The 20,156-nt window shown below is 54.1% G+C and overlaps 1 protein-coding gene across 3 annotated transcripts in view; it reads right to left on the reverse strand.

The window, feature by feature from the left end:
* NSG1 (neuronal vesicle trafficking associated 1) overlaps window positions 1-14,178 on the reverse strand; it is a 33,122-nt gene extending 18,944 nt beyond the window's left edge. The window contains exons 1-3 of one of the 3 annotated variants that reach the window (XM_032632450.1): window positions 13,946-14,123; window positions 13,397-13,551; window positions 9,672-9,788 (exon numbers count right to left, since the gene is read on the reverse strand). In XM_032632450.1, the coding sequence (XP_032488341.1) occupies window positions 9,672-9,788; window positions 13,397-13,525 (246 nt within the window). In that variant the 5' untranslated portion in view covers window positions 13,526-13,551; window positions 13,946-14,123. Of the gene's footprint in view, window positions 1-9,671; window positions 9,789-13,396; window positions 13,552-13,945 lie in introns of all 3 variants that reach the window. The other 2 variants (XM_032632448.1, XM_032632451.1) reach the window with 2 other exon arrangements.
* Window positions 14,179-20,156: the final 5,978 nt, after the last annotated feature.

Below are 20,156 nucleotides of genomic sequence, written 5' to 3' on the forward strand. Positions count from 1 at the left end.
TCAGAGGGAGAGAGAGGTTGTACCAAAGCCCCAGGCATCCAGGACACAGTGTGTTCAGCCAGTGCAGCTGGAGCATCACACATCCTGCAGGAGAGCGGCACGGGAGGGTGACAAAGGACGCCGTGTGCCACACCAAGAGGTGGGAGCCCAGAGGGTTCCTGGGCACTGCAGGATTCAAGAAGGCGGCTGCCCCTCTATTATGTCCCAAATTAGCATTTCTCACAGCGCTGGAAGGTGTTGCCAGCTGCCTGAAGGACAGATGGTTGCCACCAATTTACGAGTGTGTTAGAGCAGATACTACATGGTCCCTAAATTGACATCACTTTTGTGCAGCTGTCAATAAAAGCTCTAAAGCTGGACACAGTGGGGTGAAATTCAGCTACTGTACAGGGATTTGTACTCACCACCCCATGTCCTCTGGCGGGTGCCCCATGGTGACCCTCACCCCACTGCTGTGGGCAGTGGGCTTTAAGGAACAGTGTATAGGAGCAGCGGGGGTCGGGGGAGAGCCTGGTGCAGGGTTTCCACCATGTTTGTGCCACTGACCTCTGGCAGCCACGTGAAGCCTGTAAATCCTTCTCAGAATCATGCTTAAAATGCATAAGACACAACGCACAGGAAAAAAACCAATCACATAGAAATACTGTTATCAAAATATTGTAAAAATATACATTTGTGATATATTATGCATGTGCTTCCTTATTAACACACCAAAAAAACAAGATCTTATAATACTGTGATTTCAAAGGAATGATGAGACTAAACACTTCCCCAAATCTTGGCGACACCTGCAGTGTGATACAAAGAACACTTGTGATTTGCATTGGTGACAGTCACGGGATTTACTTATGCTACTGCAGTTGATCGCCTACAGTAAAAAGTGAAAGAATGTGTACACTGCAGACTGTAACATGTTGCCGAAAGAAAGCAAAGAAGACCCGAATAAATGAAAAACACCATGGATTGGAAGACTTAATAATGTTAAGATGGGAATACTTCCCAGACTGATCTACAGATTCAATGCAATCCCTATCAAAATCCCAACAGCCTTTGCTGTAGAAATGGAAATTGCAAGGTATAGTGAATACCAAAGCAATCTTGAAAACGAAGAATAAGCTAGAGGACTCACGCTTCCCAATTTCAAAGCTTACAGTTTCAAAACTTACAGCTACAGGGCTTCCCTGGTGGCGCAGTGGTTGGGAGTCTGCCTACCAATGCAGGGGACACAGGTTCGTGCCCCGGTCCGGGAGGGTCCCACATGCCGCGGAGCGGCTGGGCCCGTGAGCCATGGCCGCTGAGCCTGCGCTCCGCAATGGGAGAGGCCACAACAGTGAGAGGCCCGCATACCGCAAAAAAAAAAAAAAACAAAAAGCTTACAGCTACAGCAATCAAAACAGTGTGGGACTGGCATAAGAACCGCCATATAAATCAATGAAATAGGAGGGAGAGTTCAGAAATAAAACTATGTGTTCATGGTCAACTGATTTCTTTCACTAAGTGTGCCAAGACCATTCAATGGGGCAAGAACGGTCTCTTCAATAAATGGTGTTGGAACAATTAGGTATCTGCACACAAAAGAATCAAGTTGGACCCTGACCTCACACCATATACAAAAATTAACTCAAAATGGAATAAAGACCTAAATATAAAAGCTAAAGCCATAAAACTCTTAGAAGAAAACATAGAGGTGAATCTTCATGACCTTGGATTTGGCAACAGTGTCTTACATGTGACACCAAAAGCACAAGCAACAAAAATAAACTGTACTTCACCAAAGTTTAAAAATTTTGTGCATTAATGAACACTAGCAAGAAAGTGAAAAGACAACCCACAAAATGGTAGAAAATATCTGCAAATGATACATCTGGTAAGGATCTAGTATCCAGAGCATATAAGGAACTCCTACAACTCAACAACAGGAAGACAAACAACCCAATTAAAAATGTGAAAGGACTTGAATAGACATCGCTCCAAAGAAGATAAACAAATGGCCAACACAGGAAAAGACGCTCAACATCATTAGCCATTAAGAAATGCAAATCAGGGCTTCCCTGGTGGCGCAGTGGTTGAGAGTCCGCCTGCCGATGCAGGGGACACGGGTTCGTGCCCCGGTCTGGGAGGATCCCACGTGCCGCGGAGCGGCTGGGCCCGTGAGCCATGGCCGCTGAGCCTGCGCGTCCGGAGCCTGTCCTCCGCAACGGGAGAGGCCACAACAGTGAGAGGCCCGCGTAACGCATTAAAAAAAAAAAAAAAAAAAAAAAAAGAAATGCAAATCAGGGCTTCCCTGGTGGCGCAGTGGTTGAGAGTCCGCCTGTCAATGCAGGGGACACGGGTTCGTGCCCCGGTCCGGGGGGATCCCACATGCCGCGGAGCGGCTGGGCCCGTGAGCCATGGCCACTGAGCCTGCACGTCCGGAGCCTGTGCTCCGCAACGGGAGAGGCCACAACAGTGAGGGGCCCGCGTACGGCAAAAAAAAAAAAAAAAAAAAAAGAAATGCAAATCAAAGCTACAATGAGATACACTTCACCCCCACTAAAATGGCTATAATAAAAAAATAAACAAGTAACAAGTGTTGGTGAGGATATGGAAAAAGTGAAAACCTTGTACATTGCTGGTGGGAATATAAAATGGTGCAGCTGCTGTGGAAAACAGCACTTCCTCAGTATGTTAAACATAAAATCACCACACGAACCAGCAATTCCATTCCTGGTTACATACCCGAGATAACTCAAAACAGGTGGTCACAGAGAAACCTGTACATGAACGTTCACTCCGGCACTATTCACACTTAACCAAAAGGTAGAAACAATGCAAACGTCCATCAATGGACGAATGGATAAACAAAATGTAGTCTTACCCGTTCAATGGAACATTCCTCAGCTATAAACAGGAATAATGTAGCGATACATGCTGCAACATGGATGAACCTTGAAAACATTATCCTAAGTGAAAGAAGCAGTCGTACAGGACCAAATATTGTATGATTCCACTTCTATGCAGTGTCCAGAATAGGGAAATCCATAGAGACAGAAAAGAGATTAGTGGTTGCTTAGGGCTAAGGGAAATGGGGAGTGACTGCCAATGGGTATGGGGTCTCCTCTGGGGGTGATTGAAAATGTTCTGAAAATAGATAATGGTGATGGTTGGGCAACACCACGAATGTAGTAAATGCCACTGAACACTTTAAAATGGTAAATTTTATATTATGTATATTTTACTACCGAAATAAAAGGGCCAGAGGCAGGAGGCCGGCCTGTGGCAGGGGTCCGGAAGAGACGGTGAGCCCAAGCCAGAGCAGCCCTGCCCCAGAGGCAAAAGGGGTCAAGGGGTGTTTTCTGGAAAGAACGGTCAGGAATGGACAGCAAATAGGATATGGGCTTCGGGGTGAACTTTATAAGCAGTTTATAAGGAGGGGACCATGTGCCCGAGATGCTTGGGTCAGTCCTGGCTGACAGTTACTGCCCCGGCGTCCCAAATGCACAGGGTCCACCATCACTCTCCAGAGTGTCCCGGTCTGGGCCATGAATTACACGGCCACTCGACTTACAAGGCCCTGGCCCTTATACCTGTTCTCCAAATATTCACCATGAGTCGGGAATTAGCAGTCACCCTGTTTCACAGACGAGGAGCTCGATGGGCACTTGAATTTGCTGTGGTCCCATCTGCTCTTTCTGGCCTGGGATCTCCTCTCCTGCCGGGGAGCCTCCCGGGGGTCACCGCCCAGCTGGGATGGGAACTAGGGCATCTGCAGCAGGGGAGAGTCACCCCACAGGCCCCATGCAGCTGTGGGTATGGAAAGCAGAGCCTGGCAGGCTCCGTGTCAGACGGATGTGGGGCCGAATCCTACTGCTATCCCCAATTAGCTGGCTGACCTTGGGGCGGTTCCTCTCTGACCTTAATTCCCCACCTCCAAAATTAGGACAGTAAGATCAACCTTCAAAACTGTTACTAAGAGCCCAGGCAGGCAGCATTGGGTCGATGGCGGCTGGGTCATCCTTACTCTGCTCTCTCTGCCCTCCCACCCTCAGGAGGGAGGGGGGGAAAAATGTGCTTTTCTGCTGAGTAATGCAGTTAAAAAACAAAAAAATCTTGGAAAAATAAGATGAATCCTGACATCTCCAAGCATTTACAGCACTAAGTATTTTCGGTAACCCACACAAAATGAACATACAGACACACCCCCCAGATGACTCAACCCACTTAATTATTCCATTCTAGATGAAGCTCCCACTCTCTAGCTGGGCCAGGAAACCGCAAAACGGGGCAGCTGAACCCTGCATGACGCTCTGCTGAAGGTGACAGAGTGTTGAGATGCATTTCTAGGATCCCCAGTGCCCCCTTGCAAAAACCACGCCCACTGCTGAGTGCCAAGGCAACGGTGCCGCCGTTCATAAATATTTAACAAATGCATCTTGGAACACACCAGGGGATTATTGGAGAGGGTGGAAAACAGACGGACACCTAGGAAGCTCAAGGTCATTAAGGATGTGAGAAAAGATACAAACCACCCACAGATTCATTTGTTGACAGAAGGCATAGGGACCCCCAATGCAGCACATGGACACTATTCAAACAAACCTGGTCTCTCCTTCCAGGACATTCTCCCAGCCCTGCACCAACTGTGTAATGCCGACCTTGGAATCTCTGAAAGTCCCAAAGGCAACATGGCACCAGGGGAGGGGGTGCGTCTTGTTCGCCCTAACCCCGAACTCACAACGAGACGGTGTGTAGATGTCGGAGGCGTCAGCAGCCCTCCATCACGGCAGTCACAAGCATAAACCTTCCTTTAATCTGCCTAAGTATGGCCCCTCCATCCTCCGAGCCTTAAGAAGCAGCCTCGGCAGCACTGCGACACGCCGCTCTGCATGGGTAAGGGGGACCGTGCAATGAAAACACTGTTTAGGTTTAGTTAATTTGAGAAGCATCTCAGGCCCGTGTTTATTCTCGGCATAGATACACCTCCAGGTAATTCAACAACTGCTTTCCTCGTTGACACTAACCTTTTCGGGAAGCCTAGACTTTGGGCCACCTCTGGGTGACTCATCCAGCAATCCCTGTGTGGCAGAGCCTCAGAAAACCCTCTCCCCAGCCAGCAGTTACCTAGCAACCAGCCTAGCAACCTCGCAGCCAAGAGATTAATCCCCGGGTGATAATCATAAAGCAGCATCCCAAAAGACATCTCGTCTCGAGGATGCCATCCGGAGGCATATAAAGATGAGGGCCGGGCAGTGGCACCTCGCCCCTGAACTACACAAATCGCAGACAAAATGGGGGCATGTTATTTACTTGTTGCTTCGACAGCTGAAAGGCACGATTTCATTTCTGGGATTCACACACGGAGCCAAAGAGAACGAGGAGACAGCTGGGCTGGGGAGCCACATGGAAGCTGCCCTAACACCAGCAGGATGAGGAAGATGTTCTGTTCCAGCCACAGCTGTGACTGACCCTCAAGTGGGATGGAGGGGCAGGGGTAGAGGTCCTCCTCTCCGTTGCCCACACGTATCTCAGTTTTCCAGGAGACAGCCCCCAGCCCTCAGCCAGCTGACGTCTCCCACCAGGGAAGCACGCCTCACTGTGTGCGTGCATTCAGAGATGGCAGAAACACAACTGGGCAGTAAAAGGCCGAGAGAACATTCCAGAAAGGCCAGCACCCTTAGCATTTCCAAAAGGCACCAGCCCTCCTGAGCCTGCCCAGTCCTGGTGCTGGAACGCAGCCCACCCATAAAGGGTCACGAACTCAGTAGGATCATCTGGAGAGCCTGTTACAATGCACGTCCCCAGGGGCCAGGGTCTCTCTGTTAAAACTGAACCTCAGGTGATTCCAACACAGGTGGCCCCAGACCACACCTGGAGGCCACCTCCCGCGCACAGACCCCACGGCCGGCACGCAGGCAGCCCGGTGAACCAGCTTCCTGTTCAGCAGGGCTCTGGAGCAAAGGCAGGTGTGCAGGACGCGGGTCATTTAGCTGAGCGACTCAGGCCCACAGGCCTCTGGGTCAAGCCGGCCAGGTCCCCTCGCACTGACTGTGGGACCCTGGGCAGGTCACCTGCTGAATGTGTGATCACCTGTAAAGGGCTCACACCCACTCATGGCCCAGAGAGGGCTCCCTCAGGAGCTGCCATCAAACTTACCCAACAAGCGAGGGTCCCTGGAAATCTCACCAAGTCCCCATCACTGGGGGCCAACAGCCCAGTCTGTCATCCCCTGACTTACGGAGTTGTCACTGCACACGTGTCCAGCACCAGAGGGGAGGCATCAGGGAGCTCCTCTCTTGCCCAACACAGAGGGGCTGGAAAGTTCTGTCTGCACCCAGAGCCCCGCACCTGCACTCTGCCTGACGGTGGCTCAGGGGGCGCTATGCTCTGTCTCTCCCCCAGGTCACCAACTCAGGTCAGGGGGCCTTTGCTTACCAGGGCCACCCCACTGGACACTCATCCCACTCACAGGGACACCAGGTCACAGGCCTCACACCCAGAGAGAAGCGTGAGCCAGGGAAAGGGGTCTGGTCACCGTGACATAAAAGGAAAGGAAGGCAGAAAAATGATGCTTACATGGGGAGGACTCAGGGTACGTGGGCCCCCCCACATCCGAAGGCTGCTGGGAAGTAGGGCAACTTGTGTTCGGATCGAGGCCACAGGGCAGCAGTCACTGGGAAGTGGTTTTTTTTGGGTTTTTTTTAACATCTTTATTGGGGTATAATTGCTTTACAATGGTGTGTTAGTTTCTGCTTTATAACAAAGTGAATCAGTGATACATATACATATGTTCCCATATCTCTTCCCTCTTGTGTCTCCCTCCCTCCCACCCTCCCTATCCCACCCTCCCTATCCCACCCCTCCAGGCGGTCACAAAGCACCAAGCTGACCTCCCTGTGCTATGCGGCTGCTTCCCACTAGCTATCTACCTTACGTTTGGTAGTGTATATATGTCCATGCCTCTCTCTCGCTTCGAATCAACAAAGGAAAAGGCTTCTTAGAAGCAGAACGATCCAGCAGCGCAATAGGTTGCCTGGGGCTGAAAGCATCCCATGCAAATGTGTCCTCCAGAAGCCACGTGGACCTCAGGCGGTACAGCCAAGAACAGGCTGCTTGGGTTCAAGATCTCTGCCTTGGTTTTCCCTCAGTTGTAAAATGGAGATAATAATGGTGCCTGCCTCATGAGGTTTCTGAGTATAAAATGAGATCATAAGCGTTACGAGCTTGACCCAGAGTCTGGCTCATGGGAGCACTCCGCTACTGTTAGATGCTGTTACTGCCTCGTTACAAACGGGGGGGTGGAAACACCAGGAGAATGAGGTTAATCCCAGGAGGCTTCATGGCAGAGGTGGTATCTGAGCTGGCACTGGAAGGTGATGGAAGGGGAACGGGGTCCGGGACTTGGAAGTTGGGGCCCATAGGGAGGTGTGTATGGCAGGAGATGTGAGGAAGGGTGCTGGCCTCAGAGGTAGAGTCATGGGGAGTACCCCAGCAGCCCCCCGTGACCACCTGGGACTCAACAGCCTCATCTGCAAAAGAGGCAATGACGCCCCCTTCCGGGTGGCTGTGAACCACAGGGAGGCCACAGATCTAAATGTACAGACATGCCTGGTTTATGTATAGAACTGGGGAAATGGCCACTGCACCGCAATAATCCCTGAGCACCAACTGCATATACCACCTTCTTAGACATTCTTAGACATCCCAGGAGGTGGGAGCAGACAAGTCAGGTCTTCTGCCACCACAGCCCGATCCACTGGGGCAGGCACGGATCTTCTGGGTCCTCAGGTTCCGGGCAACTGGAGCCAGGGAACCACACAAAGGCCCAGCTGTGGCTGCTGAGAGCCCTGATGGCCCATGTGCATCACCCACGCCTTGAACAAGGGACCTGGGGACCTGCATCAGGTGAGCGTTCATGAAAAGCAGCAACAAAGGACCCCAGAGGTGGGGACAGAGCCTGGCGTGCAACCAACAGATGAAGGGATAGCTGTTCAAGCTGCTTTGTGGACACACAAAATGCCGGGGCCAGGAGAGGCAGAGTTCAAACCAGGAATGACAAACCCAGACACGCTCAGAGATCCAGATGGCGTCTGCCACTGGGATGATGGCTATCATGCCCTTAAAACTGAGGTCACCTCTGCCTCAGCCAGGGGTCGATCCCCGGGTGTGGACAGGGCAGATCATGCACGTGGCAGCAGGGGCACATGCCAAGCAGCTGGCCAGAGCGGGAGAGAGATACTGACCTTAGGTCAGTCCAACCTGGCCCCCGTGAGCCTCACAACACGGATGAATTACCAAGCCGGGAGCCACCAGAAGAGCATCTCAACCTATACACCCTCCTGAGGCCACCGATAGAAACCACAGATGCAGGCCTCTCTCTCTGTGCCTCAACTTCCCCATCTATAGAATGGGTTATACTAATAGTACCTGCTTCTCGGGGAGGGTTGCTGGGAGGATTAGGTGAGCTAACACAAGTAAACACCCCACAGACACAAAAGACGACAACTCTTGACGGCACCCGCTGGCTTGACCGGCCCCTGTATGGCTTTCCTCCAGGCCGGGGAGGCAGCACGGAGTGATGGGAAGGATTTAAAGTCACATTATGCCCTGGAATCCCGTCACCCCACAAGGCCACCTCACTCCTTGGGCTTCACTTTCATCTCTTAACCAGTTCACAGGTGTGTCATGGAGATCAAACAGGATGCAGTATGCAAAGGGGCTTTGGAAACTGCAGGGCACGGAGGTGGGCAGGTGCCCATGCACCCAGCATAAAGACGTGGCTCACACATCCACGTGGGTGGCAAGCAGGGAGCCAGCCAAGGCCACCCTTCAAGGCCTGGGTGACCTACTTATGTCTCCCACATCACCCTTCCGAATCTAGGTGAGGGCCTCCATTTTACCATCTCTCATGTTTCCCAAAGAACAAGTTTCCAGAAGATCAATATCCTAACTTGTTCCTCAACCAACACAGCTGCTTCCATCCTCAGAGGCCACCCAGACTCAGGGGAGAAGGCTCTGTCCCCAGGCCTGGCTGCAATCCCGCCCCTTTCAGCAGTTGTTCTTCCCTGAAGAACGGTCCAGAGCAAGGTTTCCCTCCCCAAAGTGAGCACTTCCAGCAATCCATGTACAGGGCCAGCCAGGCCCCACCCCTCCACATCCTGTCAGATGGAGTATGAACACAAGGGCTCTGCAGTGGGCCACCTCTGACTCCTGGTCCTGCCACGCAGAGCTATGACCGCCCTGTGCCTCAACTTCCCCATCTGCAAAATGGGCTACATGGATAGTACTGACCTCCTGGGGAGGGATGCTTAGCTGAGCCTGCATATGCCAAGGCTCAGATTGGGTCCTGGCACTAAGTAAGTGCGATGGGTTGCCCTTTTGTTACTGTCTGCCCTCCTCCTGGAACTGAAGGGATTTTAATGTTTGGTAAGTGATCTGTCGTATGTTTATAACCTTTGCCTAAAAGGAAGTTTAGGGATGGGTCTTCCCCGTTATTAAAACTAAGTAATATTGATCATTTTGGAAGATAAAGAAAGAAGAAATTTTTAAAACCACAAGGTCAATTTTGCACATCTGGGGTCAGCCCATATCGGTGTCTCATCCTGTTCCCATCACTCCACAGGTCATCTCTGCAGCTCAGTGGACCCCCTCCTGGGGGCAAAAGCAGTATCTCATCCGCTTCCAGGGCCACTCACCTTGAACCTCTCGGTAACACCCTCAGTGATGCTGACGGTGAACTCAGCTATCTTGGGAGGACGTGTTTTGCCTTTCTTGCGGTCAGGTTCATATTCAGTCTTAGTTTTCACCACCACCTTGTCCAGGAAACAGAAGCAAACAGTCAGTGGTACAGCCAGATACATTCAGACACACCTGTCCAAAGAGGACAGGTGGGGAAACCCTCGTTCAGAGTCACCATTTCACCAGGAAGTATTTCACAGAAAGAATGAGAACAGCCACCACTCATTAGAAATCTCCTCTGTGCCGGGACTTTCAGCACGTTACCATTAATAATCCTGACAGCAGCCCCAGGAGGGAAAAATGATAACGGAGGGGCGGGGAAGTTAAGTACATTGGTCGAGGCCACGTAGCTAGTAGGTGGCAGGGCTGAGAGTAGTCAGCAGAGCTCCTGACTCCTAATTTGGCGCTCCCTTCACTGCCCAGAGCTCTATCGGCCCAGGCGGTGGGAAGGATACGCTGATATTGTCACTGGTCTTCACATGCCGCCACGGGCAAAACAAGAAGATTCAAGGGCACTATTGCCCTCCAGCACTAGGAAGGAGCAGGCAGCCAGCCTTCAAGCAAATCGACCTTGGGGAGTCTGTCACTACCCCACCACCCTCCTCTCTCCCTTGTCTCGGCAACAGCCCTTAAAGGGTCTCCCTGCTCTGCCCCCCCTCCACTCTCCACTGTGAAGCAGGAGATGTTTTTCCAACCACGAAATCTGCTCTGCCTCTGCCCCAGGCAAACCCTTTCCCTACATGCCCCCCAGCTTCAGCTGCGCCCTAACCCACCCCTCGAGCCTCCACCCTCGGAAGCTCACAGCCTCTCCGCACCATCACTGCCCCCATCACACCCGGTTGCCAGGGCTGTTTCCTTCTCTGTCCCCACTGGACGCAGAGGCGAGGTGTCCGGGAGCAGTGTCCAGGGGCTATGTGTGTCTAGTCCTCAAATGCCCACCCCCTAGAGCAGAAGCCAGGAAGTTGAACTGGAGACAGACAGCCCCCCACCCTCTTCCTCACCCAAGTGACAACGCCCTTCACTGGGTGAACCACAGCGTGGGGACACACTGCCCTCCGTGATTGTGGGACCCAGCGCAGAAAAGGCACTCAGGACACTGTGGGCGCTCCCAGACTGAGCCGTGACACCAGACCCAGCCTCAGGAAGAAAGTGGCCCACGCCATGCAACACTGAACAGTGATCCAAGGGCCACATCCCTTTAAAGCACACTCTTGCCTCCCTCCTCCCTTCCGTTACAGCTCTCCCTGCACTCAGTGCGACAGCCTGCGTGCCCACCCTGGGGGCACCCATCTCTAGGGCAGCACCTGGGCCTCACCCTGCCATCCTCGAACCCCACCTGTACCTGAGTAGCTGTGGGACCCTGAGCACACCCTTGGCTACTTGGAACCTCAGTTTCCCGGCCTGTGATATGGGTGCAAGGCCTATCTGGTAGGGCTACTGTGAGGAGGAGGGTATCCACGGGACCCTGAGCCCAGTGGGGACCCGGTCAGGATCCCATCAGCCCGGATTCCATCTGCCTCTGCCACTAACAAGCTAGGTGACTTCGGGCGAGTTCCTTAAACTCTCTGTGTCTCCATCTCCACATCTGTAAAACGGGGTAACAGTGGTAGTTACCTCCTAACGTCAGTGTTAAAGTAACTGAAAGCCATAAAGCATGCAGACAAGTGCCTGGTGAGTAACAAGCGTTCAAACACGCCAGCTGAGACTGGCCCTGAGGCTGCTACCGGCTCTGTGGCAGCTCAGAACCTCGTGCTCAGCACACATTCTGTTTACAACCTTAGCTGTGTTATCAGCCCTCGGACACGCGTCCCCTGGGACAGGTGACATCACCTCCCTGAACCCTAGCTGGGAGCACATGTTGCCGCTGTTCGGGTTAAGAGATGTCTCGTGAGAGTGCTGTCTGGCTCCAAGCAGGGCAGACCAAGGGGCCCCGCCAGAGCTTCCGCATTCTGGAGGATGGCAGCCTTCAGCCGAGTGACCTTGCGCATGTCCTATAAACTCCTCGAGACTCGGTTTCCTCATCTGTGACCTCAGAAATCTGGCGCAACCAGCACTCCCTGCTAGAATGCCCATGTCTGGAGCATCTCAGGGACGGGAGACTCACCACCTTCAGAGCTGCTTAGGTTACCCTTGATGGCCTGATTGTCTGGCCAAAATTTCATACCTGCCTGAAACCTCCTCCCTGGTATAAGCCAACTATGTGCCAGACGGTTCCGGAATGGAACAGACCGAGGACCAAAGAGGAGGCTGAGTGGAGGCGATCACCTGATAGAGGTGCTTCCTGGGGATGCCGTGTCCCCGGCACAGGCTGAGGCAGGAGGGGAAGGCGGGCACGGTGGCGCCAGGCTGGGCTAACTGGGCAAGTCTGACACCTAGACAGGGAAGGAGGAGGCGGAAGCCAAGTCCTCAGGCAGCCCTGCCCCTCCCACAAAGCTTCTTTTAGACCATCGATGCCTGACCCAGGTGCACAGGTGTGACCAGCTGAGCCTCTTTTCTTGAAATAAAACACCTGTTCCACCATCGCTCCGGCCCCCGCCCCCCGCTCTCCTACCCAAACACAGACAACAGAGTTGGGGGAATCAAAACCACTTTGGGGAACTGAGTAAGGCTATCAAAAGGCCCACCATGGGAATAATGAAAGGAAAGACCCATGGCAGGGAAAGTCTCTCATCCCCACCCCTGCCCCACGGCCAGTAATCACCAACATGCCCCAAATAAACCACAAGCCCTGAGTCAGAACCTCCCTGCCAGGCATTAAATGAAACAATTAACGCCAGCACACGTGGGGGAACAGAGTGCGCTTCCTCGTGGTTGGGATGATTCTGAAAAGCTGCAAGGTGGTCAGAATGGATGTGTGTGGATAATTTTAGGTTTGAGTTTTACAATATAACTGTCTAGACTTTTAAGCGTTTTTAATGTTAACTCTTGAAAAAATTGCCCTTAATGGACACAGAAACTACTTGATTGCAGGCGGTATTCAAGGAAGAGGGGATTCCTTAAATTCAACAAAAAGAAAAAAATCCCGCTTTAAGGAGAGAATGATGAATGCCTGTCCCCAGTTACCCTAATACTGAGGAGCACGAGCGCTTATTTGGAGATTTCACAAAAGGAACAAAGAGAGGAAGGAGGTGGTGTAGGAGCGTGCACCCTGCCGCATCTACCGCCGATGTGGGAGGGGTGGGCGCAGAGGGTAAGGAGGGGGATTCAGCCCCTAGGGAGGGCCCATCTGGCCAAGGAGAGGGGCCTCTCCACCCCAAAGGGGCAAATCGGGCTGAAACTGCATCATCCGGGAAGGCACGAGGGGCAGCCGCACCACTCCTGGGCTCACCCCAGAACCAGAGCTCCTGGTACCCCGGGGCAGAGACGAACGGGGCTGGGTTGTAGGTGGAGGGGCCAGGGGCCTCTCTCGGACAAGAGTCCCACGAAAATCAAGAAGAGACCCTACCCCGTCCGCGTTCCATTGTCAGGAAGAAGCTGTCATCTAAGGCGGGGCGGGGAGGGCCAGATCTCCCGATCCAGAATCCCGCGCGGGTACGTGGTCCTCCGAGGGGCGTCCTCCACCCCGCCCGAGCCCGCCCCCAGTTCGCGTCCCCAGCGCACGCGGCGCGTTTCTTTTGTTGCGGCCGCCACCCGAGATTTGGGGGTGCGCACCCGGCGGTCCTGGGTACCGGGGGCCTCTCACCTTATCCGGGGGCGGGAACTGCAGTTGATTGACATCAAGGGGCGTCATCAGGGGGATGGTGTCGAAGCCATCCTCCAGCAGCGGCTGCTTGGTGCCCTTCTCCGCGAAATTGTTCCCCAACTTCACCATGGTTCCGGGAGACCCGAGGCTGCCGCCTGCGGAGCGAGGGCCGGGCGGGAGTCACCGCGAGCAAGACCCACCCGCTGTCCCGGGCGTCGGCGAGCTCTCCGGCCCCCGCCTCGTCTCCGAGGAGGGGTCGTGAGGACGCAGAGGTCGCGGCCCGAGGGCTGGGGAGGGTGGGTGCTGTGTATTTATGGACTCACCCGCTGGGCAAAAGCGCCAAGCTCAGGGACGCCTAGCAGCCGGGGAGGGGCGCCGCCCCTGCCCGCGGGTCTAGACGCGTCCCCGGTCCTGGCGACGCCTCGCCGGTGACCTGCCCAAGGACCCCTGTCCCTCCCACCTGGGGAAATGCGCGGCCCTGTACCCGGCTTCCCGGCGGAAGGGTCCAACCCGGGCGCCCCGCGGCCCCGCCTGCCGGCCAGCACTCACCCCACGCCCGGCTCCGGCAGGTCTGGACTCCGACCGCACTCCGAGCCTCCGCGTCGCCCGCTCCCGCTCACAGCAATGGCAGAGGCGGCGCCGCGCGGGGCCGGGGCGGGGGCGCCGCGCGATTGGGCTCCCTCCCCCCGCTCGCCACCTCCCTTCCTGCCGCTCCCGGGGGTTAACTGCGCGCTGTGAGTGCGTGCGTGTGGCGGCGGCGGCAGCCTTGACGCAGCGCGCGCGCGCGCGCGCCGGCCGCACAAAGAAACGCGGGGCGGGCGCAGGGGGGCGCTCCCCGTGGACCCCGCGGTCGCCGGGACCTCGGCTTGGTGGGGGGGAGATAAGGGGGATGGGATCGCGCCCCGGATGGGAGGCTCGGAGGGCGCCACAGGGCTGGTAGCAGGGGATGGGGGGAAGAGAGGTGCGGGCTGCGTAACCCCGGGGCGGCGGCTGGGGCGCAAGGCGATTCGAAGCGAGAGAGGGGCGGGGGATCCTAGGGATGGAGCGATCCCCCAAACTGGGGGAAAAGGTGCCCCCCTTACAGGCGAGCCGATCTGGGAGTCCTGAAAGATAGGGAAGGGTCCTGCGGGGGAGGGTTCCAGGAGGCTGTGGGCGGTGGCAGAGACGAGAGCGTGGTCTGGTTAGTGCGTGGCTGGCTTGTGGAGAGGCCGACAAAAAGAGGGCGTGTCCCTGGTGAAAGGAGGCTCGGATGGGAATGGAGGGGGGAGTTTTTTGGTGGTACAGGATGTGGAGGGAACGCTCTCCAGAGCTGGGGACGGTGTCCGGACGTGGGGGGACGCCCAGGGTAGCGGGAGGGAAGGTATCCAGGGCAAAGAGAGCGCTTCGCGTGACGCGTTGGAGCGTTTCTCTGGTCTGGTCAGAAGGTAAAGCTGGGGTCCGCTCCCGGCAGCCGCAGCCTCAATCATCCAGGGCTCAGAGAAGGGGCGTCCTGGAACGAAGAACCCCCTCTCCATGTAGCTAGAGAACAGGAACACGATTCTCTCACTGCCTGCTGAGCCTTGAGCCACAAGGTCAGTCTAGGAACCTGGCCATGGGCACCTTGATTTCAAAATCCCCGGGAGGGCACAAGCAGATGAGGTGCCTGGATTTCTCTTAACTGGGCCCAATTCCTCAGCAGGGTCCACATGAGCCTTTGACCACAGGGCAGCCTGGCAGGACCCAGGCTCTTGGTGCACACGACCCCTGGCCAGCCCAGGAAGGGCTGGTGTCCCAGACGCAGGCACCTTGGGGCCTGGCATCAGCATCCTTCTGGCAAAGGCCCTTTGAACGCAGGACTGGTACAGCGATAAGGCATCTGTGTGTGGTCCAGGTTCTTACAGGGGACCAGAGGGGGCCTCCTCCCTGACGCTTCGTTACTTCCCGCAGCAGTTGAGGAAGAGCAGCTAGAATCTGCTCAGGTGCTGGTTTAGGTGCGTCCCTGGCCAGACTAAGAGCTTACAGATCACAAGAAACCTTGTGGGCTTCATTCACCGAGGGAATAGCTTTGTCCCCATCTTCGGCCCCAATACGCACACACACAAACACTGCAGTCAGAATCCCACACGGGGAGCTGCAGGGTGGGCCTCCTGGGCCCTGTGTGGACCCCTCTCCCCCTCAAAGGCTGTCAGCTGAGGAGGACAGAGGCAAGGATGGCCCATGGTCGTCCCAGAGACAGCAGGGGACAGTCGCCAGCTGGTTTTCCATGCTGTCCTGGGTTTTGACTGGTGCCGGTCACTGGGACTCTGCAGCTTCATTCTGTGTGGGATTTTTGTGGGTGCCCAGGCCGCACCAGACCCTGTGAAGGGCACACATGTGGACAATGCAATTCACAAGACACACAGCGCCCCCCATCAGCAGCTGATGGACAAGGGAAAAGAAATGGCAAGCCTTCCGAAGGAGCAGAGGGCCCACCAGTGGGAGCGACCTCGTCCACTGCCAGGGGGAGAAGGCAGGAGGCTGTGGGCAAAGTATGAAATCCTCCAGGGGGGCCCGAGGGAGAGCAGAGTGGGCGGAAGGTCTCCCAGGTGGGGATGCATGTGTAGGCAGATGTCAGTTTCCCAGGCCTGCTGTAACAAATTACCCCAAACTGGAAGGCTTAAAACCACAAATGTATCATCTCACAGCTCTGGAGGCCAGAGTCCGAGATCAAGGGGTCAGCCAGGCCACATTCCCTACAGAGACTGCAGGGGAGAATCTGCTCCTGCCTCTGCCAGCTTCTGGTGGTGCCAGGCATTGCTAGGCTTGTGGCCGCATCCCTCCAGTCTCTGTCTCCGTGATCACCCTGCCCCCTCCTCTCCTCTGTGTCTCCTATAAGGGCACTTGTCATTGGATTTTGGGGCCACTGGGATGATCCAGGATAATGTTCTCTCAAAATCTGTAATCACAGGGCTTCCCTGGTGGCACAGTGGTTAAGAAAACACTTGCCAATGCAGGGAACACGGGTTCGAGCCCTGGTCTGGTAAGATCCCCCATGCCACAGGGCAAGTAAGCCCGTGCGCCACAACTACTGAGCCTGTGCTCTAGAGCCCACGAGCCACAACTACTGAGCCCTTGTGCCACAACTACTGAAGCCCGCGTGCGTAGAGCCCGTGCTCCACAACAAGAGAAGCCACCGCAATGAGAAGCCTGCGCACCGCAACGAAGAGTAGCCCCCAGGTCACCACAACTAGAGAAAGCCTGCATGCAGCAACGAAGACCCAACGCAGCCAAAAATAAATAAATAAATATATACATTAAAGAAATAAAAAATGTTTAAGAAAAAAGTCTGTAATCACATCATTTGCCCTATAAAGCAATATTCACAGATTCCGAGGGTTAGATTTGGACGTCTTTGGGGGGGCCACCACTGAGCTCACCACAAGCATCAAGCCTGCAAGGGTGCAGTGATTTGGGGAACTCAGGTTGTAGATGGTTCTGGGAGAGGCAGGGTAGGGTCTTGGCTAGAGATGAGGTTGAAGAGGCCACAGTCACAGAACTGGGGACCAGTGAAGCTGTGTTGTGGGACAAACTGATTTAAGGTGTTTTTACAGTGTCCACAGAGTGAAATCTGTGTGAAATACACTATGCTCTTCCCTCAGACCCCAGTTTCATCCTAGCACCAGCAATCTGTAACTCCTAGAGATTCACAGGATTTTTGACATGGATTTGGTTTTTCTAGATGACTCTTTAAAGGACATTTCTAGGGTTATGATCCCTTTCTAGGGACAGATCCATCACTGCGCAGATGAGTGCAGTAACCGCCGCCCCGTCCACCTTCCACCGGGCAGGGCAGCCAACTGCTGCTCCCCAACACTCAACACCCTGTCATTTCCACTTCCTAGCCTCTCGGCGACCTTCTTTGTCCCACTGGTCAGAGCCCAGGCTGCCACGGCAGGAGGCAGTGTGACACAGTCTGATTTCCAGTCCTCTCTCCCGCTTCTAGCTGTGTGACTTTGGACAAGTTGCTTAACTTCTCTGTGCCTCAGTTCCCCCATCTATAAAATGGAAATAATAATAATAATACCTCCATCACAGTGTTGTGAGACACTGAGACAAATGAGCTATTATGATATTAAAAACAAAAAACACAGTGCCTGCTTTGCCTCTTATGATGGCTTTGACCTCTAATTAGGTACCCTGCAGTGTCTTCTTGGTAGTGATGTTGAGGCCAGGAGGAGGTGGTAGAGGCATGTCACGAATGTAGGGTTAGTGCTCAGAGTGACTAAGGAGATCCTCCCCAGGTCCCGAGGAGCTTCTTTGTAGCTCCAGGGAAGTAAATTCCTAGTCTCAGGCCACACAGTGCCGGGCAGAGGCGGGCCAGGCTCTGGGCTCACCCGGCAGGCTTCCCCATAACCAGCCTGATCCCCAGCACAGGAGCAAATTCTGGCAAAATAAATATTTTTCATTTCTCCATCTCCCGTGCCTAGAACAGGGCCTGGTGCACGGCGAGTACACAGGCACCGTACGTTAAATGGAGTAGGCATCCACTCGTCTTACATTCACAGTAGATTCAGACATTGCAATGTCAGGTTTGTAAAGCCAAGTTCAAGTGTATAGTGAGAAAATTCACGGTCTAATTCAAGCTGAAGGCAAGGTGGCCCATAGCATCACTGAGACATTCTCCTGCCTAGGTTTAACCCTGCTGCAAACGCTCATTTCTGGAAAATGCCAAACCTTATTTTAAAATGTATGATGTGTAGACAAAGTCATAAATACAGTGATTTTTATGATTTTAGTGTTTCATTTACCTTTGTAGTCCCTAACCCTCTGCGCACATTAGGGACTCAGTAAATGGTTAAGAAATGAATGAGCGATATTTTTATCCCTTTCTTTGTATTTGTAGAAACTAAATAAACAGGATTATGGGGCTCCAAGTCATTTGGTGAGCTCTTACATTTTTAAACAGAACTGTATGTGTATTGGGGGTTTTAGGAGTCTTGCGGGGGGTAGTTGGGGGGTGGGTTGTTTGTTGCTGCCTGTAGAGGCTTAATGAACCAGTCAGCAGTTCCTAATTTTCCCCAAATGTTTCGATGATCAACCTCGCTTTGGCTGTGAGGCCCTTGACCTTGGCGGGGTTGTGGGGGTCAGGGGTTGTGAGCAAGAAAGACAAGGGGCTCTGGGGAATGGCTCTCTTGGGACCTCAGTTTACAAAATGATGGGAGTGATCACAAAGGTTTCCTTTTCTGAGCTCCAAGATTTGGGATATAAGAAAAGATGATTTTTAAAATCCTTCCCATTGGAGTCCCATTTTTGGATCTGTGGTCAGAGCATTGCCATTCTGGGCGATTGGTGCACGTAAAGTCAGCAGAAGTTGAATTTTTTGGTTGGGTAATCGTCTCCAAGATGCTGGTAGCTCCAAATTCCTATGGTCTGCACAACACAGGCTGCTTTCAAATGTTCAAACCTGTCCAACCCTAAAATCAAGGACGGTAGAGTAGAAAAATATTCAGGACAAGGAACGTCACTGTCCGACGGAAGGAACCTAAAAGAATATTTCTTGACCCCAATGTTTTCCGTGTCAGCAGGGAGGGAGGGCGAGGGAGGAGTGACACCACCTCCCTCTACCCTGACAAAAGAGGCTGAGGGCAGGGGAGTAGCATGTGCAGTTCCAAGGAGAACATCCAATAGTTTCCCTTTACTTGGCAGGGCGGGGGCGCGGGGCGGGGCAGTGGGGAGGAGGGTTCAAGTTCAGAAGATACATCTCCACCGTCCTGCCTGGGGAGGAAATGCAGATCAAATAACCACGCATCTTGGGATCAAGGGTTTTCCAGAGGTTGAATAATCCTCTAGTTCCACACCCTCGTTTTACATTTTACATCCAGGGAAGCTGAGGTCAGCCGGGAGTAGGGTGTAGAACCTGTCCCTGGGGCTTTCGGCGGGTCAGCCCCCAAGGGAGACATGGCGGTGAACTCACAGACCAGGTGAGCTCCCACCCCTCGCACTTCGCCTCCCAGGCACCCCTTCTGCGCTGGGGGTGCCAACAGTGCCGTGCTGGGCCCCCTGCAGACCCTCTCCCGCTGCCCCACTCTGTCTGGGCCTGCAGAGACCATGGCTTACTTCAGTGCCCTCTGACCAATAGGGTCCTGCGTCCCAGCCCCCTCAGGCTGGCCCTGAAGAAGGTGGGCCACATCCCTGAAGTATCCCTTGAAGAAGGTCACTCAGGAGGAGCCCAGGCCCCTCTGCCTGCCTCCCTGCTGACCCAGGAATAGTCATAGCTCCCCCAGTGCTCACTCCGGCTACAGGACCACATCTTCTGGCCCCCTGGCCACATCCCTCCTCAAATGATCCCATTTTAGTGGGCCACCTGCTACCTCTTGGCATCTTTTTTTTTTTTTTTGCAGTACGCGGGCCTCTCTCTGTTGTGGCCTCTCCCGTTGCGGAGCACAGGCTCGGGACGCGCAGGCTCAGCGGCCATGGCTCACGGGCCTAGCCGCTCCGCGGCATGTGGGATCTTCCCGGACTGGGGCACGAACCCGTGTCCCCTGCATCGGCAGGCGGACTCTCAACCACTGCGCCACCAGGGAAGCCCTCCTCTTGGCATCTTGACCGATACAAATGCCGAGGGAGCACATTTTTTGCTCCTGCCTGGACACTCTCTGGAGCCCCCAGGAAGACCCCTACCCACTGCCCTGCCCCCCCTCCTGGGTGAAGAACTAGATGAGGAGGAGAATGAAATACTTTCTCTGCCATTTTCTTTTTTCTTTCTCTTTTTAGCTTCACAAAAATTCCGAAGTGGTAGGGG

Source organism: Phocoena sinus, chromosome 5, assembly GCF_008692025.1.
Source record: "Phocoena sinus isolate mPhoSin1 chromosome 5, mPhoSin1.pri, whole genome shotgun sequence".
NCBI lineage: Eukaryota > Metazoa > Chordata > Mammalia > Artiodactyla > Phocoenidae > Phocoena > Phocoena sinus.